Source organism: Budorcas taxicolor, chromosome 18, assembly GCF_023091745.1.
Source record: "Budorcas taxicolor isolate Tak-1 chromosome 18, Takin1.1, whole genome shotgun sequence".
Taxonomy (NCBI): domain Eukaryota; kingdom Metazoa; phylum Chordata; class Mammalia; order Artiodactyla; family Bovidae; genus Budorcas; species Budorcas taxicolor.
In genome coordinates this window covers 3099340-3118159 of record NC_068927.1, presented here as the reverse complement: position 1 = coordinate 3118159, position 18820 = coordinate 3099340, and the positions used below count along the sequence as shown (strand labels likewise).

The 18820-nt window shown below is 51.9% G+C and overlaps 1 protein-coding gene across 1 annotated transcript in view; it reads right to left on the bottom strand.

The window, feature by feature from the left end:
- Positions 1-8620: 8620 nt before the first annotated feature.
- The window catches only part of VSTM2B (V-set and transmembrane domain containing 2B), a 28058-nt gene continuing 17858 nt past the window's right edge, over positions 8621-18820 (bottom strand). Inside the window, exon 5 of the mRNA XM_052656617.1 lies at positions 8621-8709. Within this exon, the coding sequence (XP_052512577.1) occupies positions 8621-8709 (89 nt within the window). The remainder of the gene's footprint in view (positions 8710-18820) is intronic.

Genomic DNA, 18820 nt, shown 5'->3' with positions numbered 1-18820 from the left:
CCATTCTTCCATGTCCAGTTCTAACTGAACGGAATGTAGTAGATGCCCCAAATTTGCATGGCTGAGTTTATCACTTCAGGTGGCATTTACAAATAATCTTTCAGTGAAACTTCCCTTTTAATCTTTACCAACAGTGTAAATGGGGAAATTGAGAACTTATTTATGGTAATAAACAAGGACGGAAGTCTCTGAACTTTCTCCCTGGTCTTCTGGACTGCTGTTCATCTCTAGTTTGTAGACAATGCACACTGCAGCATGTCGAGCACCATGCAGCCCTTTAATAAATAGAAACCAGTTGCCGAAGTTTTTCCTGCCTGATAAGCTATGTTCTTAGTCCCTGTCTCACGAAATTTAGGAGGGAAATGGCAAGTATTTCATTTATTTGACTGATTTTAGTTTTCTACACAGTCAACAAATGCATCCTTTGACTTGGAGCTGCAGAATCTCCACGCGCCTCATGTTTCTGTTGTCCCAGGTGAGTCTCCGCTGCCCGCCCTGGCAAGGCTAAGAGCAGAAGAGCTGAAGCTTCTTCAGTCTTGTTTGACTGGAGTTTTCCTTGTTATTTTTGATTTGTGATGTGGTTGACTTCCCCCACACCTGTCCCTGTCAGGTGCCCTCTGATTCACGCGGTGCAGCTCTGTCTCCCAGGCGCCGCTCAGAGTGGGCCCCTCCCTGTGGCTGACTCAGCTCTGTGCACGCTGCCTGTCGCAGCCCGTGGAGAGCTGGCTCTGTGTCCCCGAGTGGGCTCCGAGACTCCCACAGGGCTGCCTTTTTCTCAGACAGCCTGAGACTCACTGGTCCTTGTTTCCGTATCTTAGCACACCTTGAAAAGAGGTGTAATGAGGCCTCTCCTTCTGTGACAGCTGTTCGTGAAAAAGCACTGAAAAGTGAAAGCTAGTCGCTTTGTCATGTCTGACTCTTTGTGACCCCACAGACTGTCGCCCGCCAGGCTCCTCTGTGCATGGGATTTCCCAGGCAAGAATATGGGAATGGGTTGCTATTTCCTTCTCCAGGGGATCTTCCCAACCCAGGGATTAAACTCAAGTCTCCTGCATTGGCAGGTGACATCTTTACCACTGAGCCAGCAGGGAAGCCCCACTGGGAAGTTCCACCTTTATAACTGAATCTTCCTTTGTGTATGTGTGTTTGTGTGAGGGAAATTGTCTTTTCTTTAATTAAAAATATTTTAGTAAGTGTTCATCACAGAAAAATTGAACCTCACAGCCAGGCATAAACACCATCCCACCCACCACTGGAGATGTAAGCTTTTAACACCTTGGGGTATAACCTTCTAAAACTTTATTTCTGCGTGTGTGCTTCACTGTCTCTGTATAATGAAGTTGGAATTCAAATTCTGTGTTAAACGTGCTACAGGCGCCTGCTACTTAAAGGAATTCTAAAGTGATTCCTTTTGGGATGTGAATAATTCTTCTGGGATTGATTTGTGCTACTGGATGAGGCCAAATTTGGAAGTCATAAACTGTTCATGGTTGGGGGTCTGGGTGTCTGACAGTTTTTGAAAATTTCTGTCTTTATCTCTGCCTCCATATCCATCCATCCATCCATCATCCGTTTGCTTATATTTCCTTACCGAGTGATGAGAGATTAACGTAAAGAGACAGGCAGGGAAGCCAGGGCTGACTTGATTGAGTGCCCTCCGCAGGGAGCCTCACACACTCAGTGCCACATATTTATGGCGTGCCCCAAGGACTGGATTACATGGCAAAAGATTAACATCCCTGCCGCACAAATTAAAAATGTTCTATTATTTGCAACACGGAGCAGACTAGCTGAAGATGAGCATCTTCTCTTTGAACAATGTAATTGAATGTCTCTCAGCCTGAACCCCTTGCTGTATTGATTTGAATTAATAATTTGTACATTTGTAATCTCCTGGCTTCCCCAGTCCAGGAGTGCCTCACACGTCACAACACTGTGTGGCTGCCTCCTCCCCAGCCATCACCTCTAGTCTGGAAGCCTTGACGGTTCTACGGACAATTAATCAGTCAAATGGAATCAGTTTTTTCTGATAAAGGAGAGCCGTCCATGTAAAACTGACACTCTGTTTTATGGGAATTAACATTCTGAAAAGTGACTGTGATCTGCCTTAGTTTAAAGCGCCAATTCCTTAGGGCCAGTTTGGAGAAGGTATGGGAAGTGGTGGTGGTGGGATCATACTTTTACCATGGAAGTGCTTGGGGCTGGGTCAGTGGAGGGAGCTGGAATAATAATACCAAGTCTTTCGGTGTAAGGGGCAGGAATCTGTTTGCTGCTGCAAAGCGTATTAGTCACCTATGTGAAGTATGTTGCTAGGTTTTGTTGTAGACACACAGAAGACCTTTCAAAGCAAAATGGAAAATTTTGTATACTATAATTTACAAAAAAAAAAAAAAAAGGCACAGAAAAAATAGCATTTGCATGGAAAAAGAAACTCAGGGTATCTGCAATCCAATTTAACTTCTTTGATGTGTACTTAAATAAAAAACTGGATACATGTTATTTGAAAACGTAAATTACCTGCTTTGGGAATGGGGTTCTGGTGAACCCTGAATCTCGTCTTGCTCCAGTCTCTTTGAGGAGCATTCTGGATGGCTGCTTTCTGGCCCTGTAAGGGACCACAGCTGTCAGAGGCTGCTGAGGGGAGAGGAGGGTTGGAGACCCAGGACCTCCTGAGTGCATGCTCATTTGCCTGCAGGCGCTCGCAGACCGTGTATCTGCATGCTGCAAGCTGGGTGAGGCGACAGGGAGTGGTGGAGCTTGTTGGGAAGTGGGGAGACTGTTCTTTTGTAGGAGACAGCAACTGCTTGGCACTTACATTTACCGCATGGGAATGTGGGCCCTGTGGGGAATGTGGGCCACGTACTACGGTTTTTTTTCAGGGGAAGACAGAAATTTGAGTTTTACACGAGAGTTCCCAATGTTGTGAAGTAATAATAAAAATCCTTGTTCAGGCCAAACAAATATCCTTGTGTGGCCCACAGACTGCCAGTTTGCAACCTCTGGGTGGGAGACTGAATTGAGACATGCATTGTCTTGGGGCGGTGGAAAGAGAAAGTTATTTCGCTTTTGGTTTTAATATAAATCCCTGATAGTTTGCAATCTTTTTTCCTTCTTTTGTTTTTAATTTCATCTGCACAGAATTGATTAATCAGTCCTTATTTATGATAGGCTCTCATCATTGATTTGTGTATGGCTTCATTCATTCATTCATTCAAAATAATACCAACCCCACCACTCAATTCGAAAACTGGTTGTGGTAATTACCTACATCCACCTGTGCACTCCTCTCTCCCCTACCTCCCTTTCCTGCCTCCCTCCACCAAGGAATCCGTGTTCATCACTGCATTACTTTGCTTCTTAGATAATTTTATCTCATCTTGTGTGTTTTTAAGAGTCCGCCCATCCATCCATCTATCTATCGGTTTTAGTTGGATTTTAACTTCATGAAAAGAGTATTATAGCAATACTATATGCAGTTCTGGGGGACTTACTTTTCTCAACTAACAGAAGCTGAGATGCAGCGCACTCTCTTTGGCTCGTGTGTACTGTGCCATCAGCACATTCCACAGCAGACCCAGCTGTTGTCCTGCCTGTGGGGACTTGTCTGTTTCCTGGTTATGTGAGTGGTGCTGCTGTGTACTTCTGTTTATACCGTCCCTGGGGATATGAAAGTGAGCTCGAGTTTTTGCCACTTGGAAGTGGAACTCCTGGGTCAAAAGGTATGTATATGAATGTTTGATTTTAAGAAGTAGTGCCGAGTGTTTTCCAGTGACGTTAGACTGGTTCACCCTCCTGCAGTTAGGTGGGTCAGTGGTACAGGAATCCACCTGCAGCGCAGGAGATGTGGGCTCCTCCCTGGGTCAGGAAGATTCCCTGGAGAAAGAAACGACCATCCATTCCAGTAGTCTTGTCTGGGAAACCCCATGGACAGAGGAGCCTGGTGGGCTACAGCCTGTGGGGTTGCTAAGACTTGGACACGACTGACGCAGCTGAGTTTGCACACACGCAGTTGAGTGGGTATAATCATTGTGGCTTTGATTTATATTACGCATCACTTTGAGGCTGAATATCTGGTGGCTCAGAGGTTAAAGCATCTGCCTGCAACATGGGAGACCTGAGTTCGATCCCTGGGTTGGGAAGATCCCCTGGAGAAAGAAATGACAACCCACTCCAGTATTCTTGCCTTGAGAATTCCATGGGTGGAGGAGCCTGGTGGGCTATAGTCCACGGGGTCGCAAAGAGTCGGACACAACTTCACTTTCACTTTCTATCACTTTGAGGCTGAATACCTTTTATATAATTTTCTGGACATATTTTCTCTTCCGTGATATGGTGGTTCATGTCTCTTGTCTAATTTCCCATTGTATTATTTGTGGTTTTCCTACTGATTTCCAGGAGTTGTTTATACATACTTGATTCTAACCCTCTGTTAGTTGTATTTTATGAATTCTTTCCAGTCTCTTTATGGTATCTTTTGATAAATGATCTTAATTATAATGCAGTCAAAATTATCCATCTTTTCTTTTATAGTAACCACTTTTGGTGTCTTATTTACGAAGTCCTCCCTGATTTCAAAATCTAAAAGATATCTATATTTTCTAAGAGTATTACTTATCACTTATCACTTACTGTAATCATTTATTATATAGCAAAAATTATTACTTATCACTTCCCCCTTAAAAAAATCAGATGCAGTGAGCAAATCTGATTTTTGTTGTATTTTTCTTAGTTGCTGGCAGATTAGACTTGATGTGAAGTCATCTTTTCTGACTTCAAATGTATTTTTAGTGCTCCATGGGTCTTTGTCATTTAAAAGGGGTCACTGCCAATGTTGTTTCCAGACTTTAGCTCATGTGGTGTCTGCAGCCACAAAATAGGGCAGGTCCTTCCTAAAGGACATGGGTTCTCCACGCATCGTAGGGTTCCTGGGGTCCCAAGGAGGAGGTCAGGCGTCCTCCGGGCTGAGCAGGGCAGGGGCTCCTTGGGCAGCAGCGTCGCTGTGCAGGTTGGTTGAACTGGCGCGCAGTCCCTCTGCGCCCTTCCCCGCCCCAGCTGGGAAGGGAGTTAGAGCAGCAGGCTGCCAAGCGGACATGCACACGGGGCAGAGGCGGCGGGCCTCCCGCCGCTCGGCATCCGGGCAATGAAGGGGCTGCGCCCTCTGAGCCCTGGCAGGAGGCTGCTGGTGTCTGACGCAGAGAGGGGCCTCTATGGGAAAGCAAGGCAACACTGGGTGAGGACGGGTGCCCCTGCCCTGTGGGAGAAGCCCCTTGGCTGCGAGCGCGGCTCACAGATGGCTCGTCTGGAATACCACCCAGGCCGGTCTAGGATCCATCAGACCCAGCGCCCCTTCTGACTCAGAGCAGTAACTGAGACTGTGCGATGGAGGTGGAAACAAAACTGGGAGTGCACTGGCCCCAGTCACATCCCCTCCTGTCAGACGTGGGGGTTCCTGTCCTCCTCCCAGGCTGTGCCCCAAGGTGCTACCTGAGGGCCCAGGGGGACCAGCAGCGTGAGGTGCCAGCCCCTTACCACAACTGGGGTGCAGGGGTGGCTCCCCACATACCTGGCCCCCCTGCCCTGCCCTGCACTCTCCCTTTCTCGCTCCACCTCTGGCTGGGGTGCAGGCTGCCCGCCACCATCTCCCTCCTCTGCCCTCCTGCCTCCGTGCCCTCATTTTGGTGTTGGTCGCCATGCTGACTGTCCCCTCCCCAGTCCCTCCAAGCAGAGCAGGTAGTTGTCACAGGCTGGGGCCAGAGTTCCTGAATCACCCGCAGCGTGTTCTTCCCAAATTGAAATGAGTTGTCTTGTCCTTGGACCCCTGTCTGCCCGGGGCTGGGACCAAAATCCAAAGGAAAAGGTGGTTTGGGTTGAGTCCAGTCCCACGTTTTCTCTTTTCGGTGAGTGCTTAGCTCTCCCGGTTTGTATGCATCCCATAATATTCAAAGCAAACGACTCATTCTTGGTCCTTGTCTAGGAGGGTGGCATAAAGGACCCCAGAGAGCATGTACCCAGGTCCCATCAGCCTGCTCAGTGGGTCTGCAGGGGCTGACTTCCCTTTCTCCTGTGAGTCCAGAGCCCTGACCAGCAGGGAGGCTGGTGCACGGGGGTCCCAAGGTCAGAGGGATTTGCTGCTGCCACCTATGGACCCTGATTCCTCCGTTTCTTATTGTCACCTCTTGGTGGGGAGGCAGTGGAGCTCCCACTCTAGGGAAGTTGCTAAGGTTCATCTGTGACTTCCTTCCCAGGAGACCGTGATCTCCAGGGAGAGACTTAAGGGCTTGTTCCTCTGGCTGCAAGGCGCTGCCTCAGTGCTGAAAAGGGCGGCCCATGGGAGCAGCTTGCCAAACACACCTGCCTCCTCTTCCCCACACGCACCCCACACTCAGGGCCAGTCACTTCCGGGCAGGGGCCTGGCTGACTGCACGTGTGCAGAGGGATCTGGTTTTGGCGATGGAAGATGGCTCCCTGGCTCCTGGCCCCGGGAGTGATCTGGCACAACCTCATCCCCATCACTGACGCATTGTTTCCATTCAGCCCGGCATCCAGGAAGTCCCTTTTTCTTTTCAAGCACAGACGCCTGTATTTAACATGACAGCCCAGTGCAGTATTGAGTTAACTATAAACAGCGATGATCCTTCTGGACAGAATTACTGTCCACCAGACAAAATGATTAAATTCACAACTTTATTGGTGCTGGTCAACATAAATGAAATGTGAAAACAGCTTAATGCAGCCACTAAAAACAGCTGGCTCAAGGTCATCTTCTCACAGGTATCCCCGTCTGTCAGCTCCACACTGGGGCTCTCTGCACACGTGGGACTGTTCAAAAAAACTTACTTTCTCTTTTCTCTCAAATAAATACGGCAGTACCTTGCTGAGTTAACAGGGATAGGCTGGCTTATGCCGCAATAACTAACAACCCCAAAGCTCAGTGGCCTGAAACGGCAAAGGCCAATCCCTCATCGTGCTGCATTTCCAAAGCTGACCTGCAGAGGGGGCTCTGCCCATAGTAGAAAGTCGGGACCTAGGCTGGCAGAGTGTTTATTATCTTGAAAGTCACCAGTTGTCCTATGGGGGAAAGGAATGCCTCTTGCATTAGTGATCCAGTGTCTGGAACTGGAAATCATATATGCCCCTCTGTTCTCAACTCAGTGGCCAGAGCAGGTAACACGGCCCCAGCTGCCACAGGGTGCCAGTCAGTGAAGAAGTAATAATGTCTGGTGAGCAACATCAGTGACAAGCACATTTGTTTAAAAACTGGCTAGATTTTAAACGAATCCATGGGATCTGGCAATTTAGTGCGATCTTGTCATGGAATCGAAGAATAACACCCCCCAGGGCTTGTCTGTTTCTCTAAGACATGTGTAACCTGCTTCCCTTGTGGCTCAGCTGGTAAAGAATCCACCTGCAATATGGGAGACCTGGGCCTGATCCCTGGGTTGGGAAGATCCCCTGGAGAAGGGAAAGGGTACCCACTCCAGGATTCTGGCCTGGAGAATTCCACGGACGGTATGGGGTCGCAAAGAGTCGGACACGACTGAGCGACGTTCACGTTCAACCTGCCCTGAACACACACATTTCAGTCTCAACACAATCTCTGGATGCATGAACAAAGAGTGTGGAGTGCCCCACTCTCTCCCCAAATTCTCTCCTCAAACTAGCAGTGACTCCAGCCACAGTAATCACGCCTGGATGCATAATCTCTAACTGAGCAAATGCATTGACAGGTAGTTAAGCTGGAAGGGAAAGAATGGCTCTTGATTTATATCACACCTCTTTCCAATAATTCCTTTCCTTGAGGACCAGGACTGGGGGGTGCATTCCACAAGGTTCCCTGTCCCTGGCGGAGGCTGGGCAAGCACTCTGTTCTGCCCAGTGTGGCCTTGGCCGGGAGCCCTGGGCTGTAGCCAGCCACCAGTGCAGCTGGCAGCAGAGACCAGGAGGGCACAGCACTCGGCATTTGGGCTGCTCGGGGCACCACGGCTTAAATTCATACATGTCTGTAGAAAGGTTATTTCAAAGTTGTTTTTTATTCAACTGTTATTCAGCAATATACAGTATAGTTTATAAATGAGTGTCTGACCTTGTTTCCAATCTTTATTTAAAAATAAATATTATTGACAGTGAATTTTAATTATGATAAGATGTATCTTTTTTAATCAAAATGTCTCAAAAGAAATAATTTAATAAAAAAGAAAACCCCCCAAAGAAAAAAGTAAATTAAAAAATTTCCTAAACACAATAATCTACTAAAAATATTTTGCTTTGTCAAAAAGGCTTTGACTCGACATTTTTACATAGTATCCTAAAGATAACTGCTCAACAGTTCGTGCAAAATGAAGACTTTGAAGAAAAGTTTGAAAAGAAAAATACATTAAAATAGAGAAATCATTGATCCCATGCATATTGCAGGGTCCAAATTCCATCTTATTTGGAAACTAGATGCATTATTTTAGGTGGTCTACATTTGTGTAACTTCCCCCAAAAACACGGTTTATTTGCTTTCCACGTGGACTCAGTCATGCGTCTCTGAGTCTGTCTGTGTCCATCTGGCGATGCGGTCCTCACCCAGGGCTGGGCAGCCATGTGGGCCGCTCAGGAGCACAGGCCGCTGGGTCTGTCAGGGCCCTGCCAGCAGGTGCAGGAACTCATGGAGGGCCAACAGGAACAGGGACAGGAGCGGGTCTGTGGCGTAGTTTGGGCCGGTGCCTGCAGGGGACGAGAGAAGGGGCAGGGTTATCTCCTGGGAGCGGGTGGGGTGGGGGGTGGGGGGCGGATGAGACCCCCCGCTGGGCTGTTGCTCTGAGTGCCCTGCTGGTACCCAGCCAGACACGACTGCTCTGCGGCGGCTTCCTCTTTACCAACTGCACAGGAGCCCATTCGTGCTCCAGACACGGGGCGCCCCTGCCTGAAGGGCGTGTGCTAGACAGCAGATCCCGAGTCCAGGCACTATTTCAGCTGAATAAGAACTCTGTGCTCCCTCTCCACTCCTGCCCCCAGGACTACACTGCGAAGTGCCCTCGGTGCTGAAGGCCCAGCTGCCCGCTCCTCCGGAGAGACTCCTGATCGCACACAACCCCAGCCCCTCCAGCTCCCGCCTGAACCGCACAGTCCTGCATTCACAGACACCCTGCCTGAGGCATCCTGAATGTGTGAGTCTTCTTTCCACAAACCGTCAGTCCAGCCCCAGGGGTCAAAGTGGGGCACTCAGCAATCAATGTTTGGTGGAGGTCAGTGGGCTAGGGCCCCCTAGGAGTGACCCTTGCACTATCCTGATGGGAGGTCACCCCCATCTGTGTCTTCCATGTGAGCTCTAACCCAAGCCTCTGGCCCACTACTGGGACCGTGACATACTGCCTTCACCCTCCTCACCCGGGCTGCCTGCCCGGCTCCCCATCTGTCAGCCATCAGCTCTTCATCTGTTTGGGAGGCCTCCTGGGCAACTCGGCAAAAGCCCACCCACGAACCCCAGGCTTCTCACTGTGGGGTGGGAGGCTCCCTTCAGGTTATTAGGAGGAGCCAGTGTAGAGGCACCATGGATGCCCCTGGTCCTGCCCGAACCATGTGGGTGTCACTACCAACCTGCAAAGAATCGGGCTGCGTCCATGGAAGCAGTTTCCAGCCACACCCTGCCTATCTGCACCTTATGGAAACCTCTCCTCCCTTTGCCCCGCCTAGCCAGCTGGGCTGGAGGCCTGTACCCTGAGGGGAGGCGCAGGAGGCCCTTCGGCCCGCTGACATGCAGAGGCCGCAGCCCCTCCACCCGGCTGCTTGCAGCTGCCGCCAGCCCGGCCAGGCTTGTGGCTTCCCTGACAAGCCCGGGCTTCAGCCCCTGACTTCTTCCCCACTCCAGGGGGAAGAGCCGTTTGTCTTTCCTGTCCAAGGTGTTTCCCTCATTCTTGTGACCTGGGCCCCAGTCTCCCCTCTGTACGAGGAGGGGCTTGGAAAAATGATCCAGGCCCATTCTGGCTCAAGATGCCAGGATTCCATCTGTTCACTTTAGGAAATGAGGGCTGTGTTGGAAGATCTGAAAGAAAAGAGGGCAGAGGCCATCTGCTGTGCCCGTCCTATCCAAGGTCGGTGTTTCTGAACCCAGCCCTGAGCCCCCACTGAGGAGCACAGGACAGGAGGGCCCTGACGGGCGACCTTCCCTTGCGGTACTGTTTTCACGCCATCACCACGCCCGGCCCTCCTCTGCAGCTTCACCCAAGCTGACACACCCTCTTGCCCCCTGTCATAGCGAGGACCACGGTGCGGTCACTCCAAAGGCTTGGGTCTTCCTTTGCTGCTCCTCACGGCCATGTGTCTCTGGGAAGCACAAGGGTGGATGTGGTAACAGACCAGCTGATGGAAGCCCACATGCCTGGGTGGACTCACCGAGGCTCGGGGGTGTGGAAACAGGGGTGACCAGCAGGGCACTGGCTCCTGGGCCCAGTGGGCTCACGTGGCCATCCCAGCCCCACTGGCCTCCCCATCTTCTGGTGCAGATCTTTCTGCTCCTGCAAACCCTGACACTCAGGCCCATGCAGGCAAGACAGAAACAAGCATGCGAGGCACTTAAAAGCAGTGTGTGTGTGCAGTAGGGCACATCCAGATCATCAAGGCACGCTGGGCCAGGAGGCACGGCACATGCCAGCCAGGCGGGACGAACGCTGCAGAACTGTGGGCACGGGAGACTGGAGAAGAGACGGCAACTTGCCTCCGAATACTGGCGACTGTGTCTTTTCCACTATTGCAGTCTCACCTCCTCATGTTTAAAAGTTGTAAAATTGCAGAAGACTTTGAAACAACCCTGAACTGAAACAACCACCCTGCTCCTGTGCTGGGCCAGGCGGCGGGCAACAGGGGCTGCAGAGCGGGTGCTCCTGTAGGCCAGTGCCTGGGGCGCAGGCACCAGGGTTGTCCACGTCTCTGCTTGACAATGTTTGCGTCGGGGGAGCCGGGTTTGGCTCCTCGGTGGCACGTCTTCATCTCCCTGACCCCGCACTGCCACGGACGGGCCCCGAGGAGGTGGGATGGGGTAGTGGGCTGGAACCAGGACAGCTTCCGGCCAGGTTGCTGTGGGACCCGTGCAACACCCTTCACCTCTCTGGGTCCTGGGGCACACTCAGTAAAATGCGGATGGCACACGCATGGTGCTGTGAAATGAGTATGTGCAGGGCATGGCTCCCCAGGCTGGGTCCAGACTAAGCAAGACGACAGTGGTAGGTCGCAGAAACAGCTACAAATGCCCCTCCTCCCTCACCTTCCGTGACGGTGCCCTCGCACACTGACGAGGCTGGCCACAGGACTTGCTTTGGCCAATGAACATTATCAAGCGTGAAGCAAGCCACAGCTTGAAAAGTGTACTGACGCTTGCCTTTCTCTGTGGCTCCTGGAACCCACTGCCATGTGAGAAGACCGGGCTGGCCTGCTGCAGGTTAAGAGCCAGGAGATGCCCCAGCTGAGGTCCCTCTAGATCAGCCGGCCCCAAATGGAAGGGCAGATGACCACAGGTGCATGAAGAAGCTGACAGACACCAGCAGGAGAAATACGCACTGACCCACAGAACCATGACCTAAATAGATGGCTGCCCGTCACATCCATGTCACCACGGTTTAGAGTCAGAAGCTCACTGATACAATCATATATTAAAAAAATGCCTCAAACAGAGTAAGAGCCATGTGAATAAAATGTTAATGAAAAGGACAACATAATTCCTTTTCTGAAAAGTGTTGGAGAAGAACCAATTTTGAGGGCTGTCCTCCTGAGAGAAATATTTTCCAAGATGGAATAAACAGAATAACTATCTTCCCAAGCATTTGTGTTCCAGACAGACAGACAGACAGATGCCCCTGGGTCTCTGAGGGGTGGAGGACTCGGGTTTTGGTACCTCTTGCTGAATCCCTCACGAGATACTCAGATGAGCCAGGGTCGACCGGGGAAGACAGCCTTCTGGGCTGCTCCTGGAAGCAGAGGGCCTTCACAGCAGGACGGGTCAGAGTTCAGGGGTCTGGAAGCCCCATCCCCTCCCCACCGCTGTCCAGTGGAGGGGTGTGGGCAATTGTCTAGCACCTAGCTCCCCCACCCGCCCCTGCTCCCGCATCTGCTGCCCTAGTCCACGTCCTCACTGCTTCCTGGAGCGAGGCAGGACTGTTTGCGCTGTCCAGGGCTCACCTGACCCTCCAGAGCAAGGACCAGGAGAGTGCCTCTGGCTCAGCTGAGGCAGGACCTGCTATCCTGGTCCCCTGTGTCATGCGCCGTGGAGAGGTCAATGTTCCTAAGGACATGCAGGCTGCTGTGATGACTGGTTGCTAACAGTCTATTTCCCCCTTTCCTAAGGAGGGCCAGGAAGAGCTCTGCAGCACACAGAAGCTGCTGTTGTGGTTAAGTGGGAAAATTAGGCTGCTTGAGAGGTGAGGGAAGCACCCGATGGAGTAGCAGCTGATTCACTCTTTATATGAAACAAACAGCACTGGTTTGCTAATCATTCTTACAGAAATCAAAGCTGCTCTCTGAATATTAACTTTTATCATTTGGGTGGCGAGTGGGTAAGACTCACACCAGAGCCATTTCCCAAAGAACACTGTGGGTGCACCCAGACCCACAGGCACAGTGAAGGTGCCAGTTCGAGCAGCTTCCCCTGGAAAATCCTGCTTCTCTATTTACCCAGCAATGGCAGAATTCCAAAGCCCTCATCAGAAAACAATAGGGAATCTCTGGGGCCATTTATCACCTCATGATGGCACTGAAGGAGGCTGGGCTCCAGTCACCCCCTGGGATCCTCACTTTGCCCCCACTGGAGGTTCCTGACAGTCGGTTCCTGGGAGCGGGATGCAGAGGACACCCCTACTCTGGCCTGGACTCCTACAGGCATGGGGCACTGGGGGGACCACCCCCCTCTGCAGGCTTCAGGACTGTGGTAGGCTGCTCCCCAGCTGATCTGTGAGCCCAGGATGACCACACCCTCCGCCACCCGCCCCACCCACACGTCTGGGATCCAGGGGCTCTCGGTCCTGCGGTGTCTGCAGCCCCTCCCCTCCCCACTGCAGTCTTCTCCTGGCCTGAGGGCTACAGCTGAGGGTCTGGCTTGGGTCAGGAGTTTGCAAAGGTGCCCTCAGAGGCCAGTGCTGCTCAGAGGCCGTATTTTGTTTTGTTTTGTCTATAGCTTAGAAACTAAAAATTTATTTCAGGTTTGAGTCAGTAAAATACATTTGCGGTCTGGTTCTACACACAAAAATGGCTAACAGGCTGATTCTGGCTCTTGTGACCTAAGCAAAGCTGGAGGTTCACCCTGTGGGTGACCCCTCAGTGCCTGGCCTTTGCCCCCTCAAGTGCTGCATTAGAATATTCCAATGCTGAGCACAGGCAGAAAAGAACCAGTCCAGCCTCATGGACAAATCCACTCCACCAGTGAGCGTGTGTATCCTAACATCAGGACTATGACGGAGGTCTGGAGGACAGGTCCCTCCTCTGTGTCAAGCAGAGCAAGGCACTTACATCCATTCGGCATTTTGTGCTGTCATGTTTTTTGAATAGGGGCTTTTTGGTTGAAAATGTTAGAAAACCAAGTGGAGCGCCCTGGATGAGTTTCTTTCAGCGTGGCTGTTCGATTCTATTCCTTTTCCCCTTTGCTGCCATGTGAGAATGAGGGAAGGGGCCAGCCCCCAAGCAGCAAGAGTCTGGGCTTGGCTGGACTCTGTGGGCTGCACTTGGACATCACTTACCGTGGAGACTGAGGCCTGTCTGCCTGGGGCAGCCGGGAACAGACTGGCTCTTACCCCTGTTCCCATCACTGGCCCTGACCGTGAGTGTGGTGGTGGCCGAGCCCAGACAAAGAGAAAGGCTTCCTCCAGGAGCTCCCTGGGGGCAGGGTACAAGGAGATTTGCAGGGGCTTGTGGAACAGAACACTCGGTCGTCTGGGCCACGGTCAGGCCCCGGCTGTTATCTGTGGGGGACACACGCACAGAGCCCGGGGCAATGGAGAGGCCCTGAGCTGCCACTTGAGGTTTCAGTCTGGAATGCAGAAGGGTCTGGCTTGGTGCATGCTGAGCTCTAAAAATCGAAAGTTAGAATCCAACAGGTAAAATGTGGGAGACTTTTACATAAAAGTACAGAGCGAGATGTGAACTGGAAAGGCCCACGACCCAGCAGCTCCGGGCCCGCTAGTCACCTAGCTGCGGGGATCTCCAGTTCACTGCTCCGCCTCAGCCCAGGCCGGGCCCGGGCGGCTGCCTGTTTCCTCCCTGATGCCCTGGAGTCAGCCCTCTCCTCAACCTGCTTCGCTCACCTGCACCCCCCATGCTTGGCCCTCTGTAGGTGTCTGAGTTTGCAACCTCTGGGCAAGCTCTGGTACGGGATCCAGGAGGCCTGGCTGTCAGCTCGCCTTCATTCCTACACCCTGGGGTGACCACGCGGGGCTGGCTCCCTTCGCCCTGACATGCCTGGCTTCCTGATGGCCCCCTGCACCCATCCTACCCTGGCTCTCTGGCCTCCCCTGAACACTGTGCTGGTTAGGCCAGGCAGCCCACCCGCAGCTGTGTGGGAAGATACCACCTTTCAAGAAGCTGCTCCCCTTGTTGAAGTTTTAATTAAACCCTCTTCACAGATATTTATTCAAAGGGAATCAGCAAGGAATAATCGAGCACTAACAGGACTGGACAGAATTTAATTTCTGCCATAAAATTAATGTGTGCCGGTAACTAGGGCAAAAACTAGGAGCAACCAACGGCCTTGGTCTTTAAAGGAAACTGAAAGTGTGGGCTGAGGAGGTGCAAGAGGAGGGGCGAGCTGTGGGTGCCTTGGTCCTGTGCTGGTCCTGCCCCAGCCTTAGGCAGCTGGCTCCTGGGTTCAAGCACAAGCTGTCCTCCTGCTGGGGGTCCATGTCCACGGGAGGTGACGTCCGCAGGGCAGCCTCCGTGTCTGGGCTGGGAGGACTGGGAGTGCTCTGGGCTCAATGGGGTACTGAAGTGAAAGGCGCTCTGTTGTGTCCGACTCTTTGTGACCCCATGGACCGTACAGTCCATGGAGTTCTCCAGGCCAGAATACTGGAGTGGGTAGCCTTTCCCTCCTCCAGGGGATCTTCCCAACCCAGGGGTTGAACCCAGGTCTCCTGCACTGCAGGCGGGTTCTTCACCAGCTGCGTCCCCAGGGAAGCCCACGGGGTGGGGGCAGACACGAGCGTCCCTGCCTGTTTTAGCCACGCCTCTCGGCGCCCTGTTCCTTGCCTGGGTCCCAGTGCGGCGGTGACCTCTTAAAGTGTCTTCCTGCCTCCACTGCCACCCTGTGCCTGCCTCCCTCCTTCTAACGCATCTGGTTCACTCTCCTTGAGGGGCAAAAACCTTGATGGGTTCCCTCTGCCTTCAGGAGAAAGCACCACCACGTCAGTGCCACAGCTGGGGTGCTCCGTAATCTCCCCCAGCAACCTCACCCCCACTGCTTTTTTGCTATCAGCCCTGTACTCCAATCCACTGTTCTCTGCCAGCACCTTGAGTGGGCTCCAGGCTCACCCTGCAGAACCACTGACTTCTATTCCTTTGTCTAAGTCTGGCCTGAACCTCAAGCCTGGAGCAAGTGCTGCCTCCTCCAGGAAGCCCTCTCTGAGCACCCAGGCACAGAGGGCTTTGCACCAATGAATGTCTGTTCTTGTGGCCCTTGCCTGTGTCCCCTTCTCCCCCAGCCCCGTAAACAGCTTCCTCATGAATCCTGCCTCTCCAGTCACGGTGGGAGCCGTGTGCCAGAAGGCTGGGCCCGGCTTCCTCCCCTCTTCCCCCAGCAAGTGGCCCCATCCACATCCAGGGCCCAGGAAGGCAGAGCCCAGCTGGGACCAGGCGCCACAGTAAGTGCGTCATTTTAAACCCCCTCCTCTTAACTGTAGGAGTTACTATTTTATCCCTATTTTACAGATGGAGAAACTGAGATCCAGAGAGGTAAAGGAACTTGCCCAAAGCCTGGAGCTGCCAGATAAAATACAGGATGCCCAGTTAAATTTGAATTTCAGATAAATAACAGATAATTTAAAGTATAATATATGTTAATCTCTAATCCTGCATGGGACATACTTACACAAAATGCTATTGATTGTTTATCTGAAATTCAAATTTAAACGGGTGTCCTATATTTTAAGTTGCTAAAACCTAGCAGCCCTACCAAGACCCCTCTAAAATAATTGGCAACTCTGGGCCATGAACCCAGACCATCTGGCTTCTGTCCACACACCTAACCACCGCACACACCAACACTCAGGGTCGAAGGTGCGGCGCTCCCCTGCCCTGGCACCTCAGCTTGATCCCAGCCCCAGGCTGCTTCCAAAGGAGAGCATGTGGGAATGAGGTTTTTTTTTTGTATTTTAACATTTATAATGGGTTTTTAATGTGGCCAACTTTGCTGCTAGCTCCTTTCCAGCTCCTTAATTCTTTTGAAATGAAATCTTGCCCCAAAGGACCCTTTAATGGTGCCACTTAATGAAAACAGTAAACAGGCCTTTCCCTCTGGTTGGGTGGCTGCTGTCTGCAGGGCCAAGGGCAGCCCTGACCACAGGATCAGGGTGCTTCCCAGGCTGGATGGAGCTTCCTAGCTCCTCAGTACTGGGCCTAGTCTTCAGGGGAGGATTTCCTACCCGCTCATTCAAGTTCTTTAAACTTTGAGGCTGTGGGGTGCTAACAGGCCTGTGGTTCTTGGTTCGTGGTGCCAAGAGAATTCTCTCCTTTAATCCTCTCAGGAGACTCTGGGAGGCGGAACGGCGGCGCTCTTACACAGGTGGGCCACGGAGAGGTGAAGTAACGCGCCTAAGTATGGACAGCTGCGAGGCGGTAGAGGCGTTATCTCCAGTTCACTCCCCGGTACTTTTGAATTCAGTCCAGGATGCCTTCCTGACCCCACCCTGGGGGAAAGTTCTGTCTCACCTGCGTCCACACTGCCTCTGGTGCCCCAAGCTCCAGGCAGACCGGCTGCACAGCAGCCACAGGGCCCTCCCTCTCCTGCTATTAGACAGCCCTTCCTGTTCCCTTCTGCCAGAGCCCGCCCACCCTCCATGGATCAGCTCCGAGACGCCCACAGCATGACCTCCAAGACAACTTTCCATCTGCCTGCTTCTTGTCCCGGACCCCCTGCCCCAGGCCCAGTCCTGCCCTGGTCCTTGAACCCTGCCTCTCGCCACACCAGCACCCACGTGGGCAGCGCAGTGTTCCTGATGGGCCTGTCCACGTCCACTAACCCACCAGCCAGGCACCACCTAGCAGAGGCCAGAGTGCTCTGTGCACATGCGAAGTACTCATCGTCCCCCAGCCCAGCCCCAGCCCCCAGCGGCTTCATGCAGGCTGGCTGATTCCTCCCTGGGCCCCTCCTCAACACCCCTCCACACCTCCCATCTGGGTCCAGCATCCGTCCACACGGCTCACCCCATGTCCTCTCACCCACCACCAGCCCCTCCCTCCACGGGGGTCTCTCAGATACCACATCCTCCTTGGCCTGGCTGGAGGTGCCCGTTTTCCCATGGGCTCCAGAGCAAGTCATGTTTATGCTGCGCTGTGTTTGAGCGGTCACGGTGGCTTACATTTTGACTGCTGTCTCCTCTGACAGTAGGAAAACCCACAATCGCTTCATACCCTGCCCACACCTGCATTGCTCACAAAGTGTTGAATGAATGAGTGGAAGTTGTTCTTAGAGGCCCCCAGCGGTCTAAGCAGGCAAGATGCACCAGGCATTGGCCAGCTGCTTCATCTCTGTCAACTTAAACACAGGCTGTGTCTTCAACTGCATAGCGCTACCTGAACTTTTCACCTGCCCAAGACTGTGTGCACACATCTCTTTGTCTACCTTTTTCCAAATTAACTTCACCTTCATTTTCCCTTTATTCCAGTTTTGTCGTTAAATAATTTTCACTCTGTTATGCCACGTGCAGCTTTGTAAACCACTTCAAATTTTTCCCCTAGGGAAAAATTATATATATATGTATATGTATATATATATACAAAAGTGTATTTGTATAATTTGTATATTTTGGATGAGACAGTTAGATAGCATCACTGACTCAATAGACATGAACTTGAGCAACTCCAGGACAGAGTGGAGGATGGGGAAACCTGGTGTGCTGCAGTCCACAGGGTCACAAAGAGTTGGACATGACTTAGTGTCTGAACAACAACAGTATTTTGTATAATTTATACACACACACACGTGTGAGTATATGAGCTTCCCTGGTGGCTCAGTGGTAAAGAATCCACCTGCTTATGCAGGAGATGCAGGAGACGGGTTTCATCACTGGGCCGGGAAGATCCCCCGGAGAAATGGAGAGGGAAATAGCAACCCACTCCAGAATTCTTGCCTGGGAGATCCCATGGATAGAGGAGCCTGGTGGGCCCCAGTCCATGGGGTTGCAAGAGCTGGACACCACTCAGTGACCAAATAACTATATATAGTTATTTATATATATATATATACATATATATATATATATATATAACTATATAGGAGAAGGAAATGGCAACCCACTCCAGTATTCTTGCCTGGAGAATCCCATGGAGGGAGGAGCCTGGTAGGCTACAGTCCGTGGGGTCGCAAAGAGTCGGACACAACTGAGCAACTTCACTTCACTTCACTTCATATATATATATCAGTTCAGCTCAGTTCAGTTGCTCAGTCATGTCCAACTCTTTGCGCCCCATGAATTTCAGCACGCCAGGCCTCCCTGTCCATCACCAACTCCCGGAGCTCACTCAAACTCACGTCCATCGAGTCGGTGATGCCATCCAGCCATCTCATCCTCTGTCATCCCCTTCTCCTCCTGCCCCCGATCCCTCCCAGCATCAGAGTCTTTTCCAATGAGTCAACTCTTCGCAT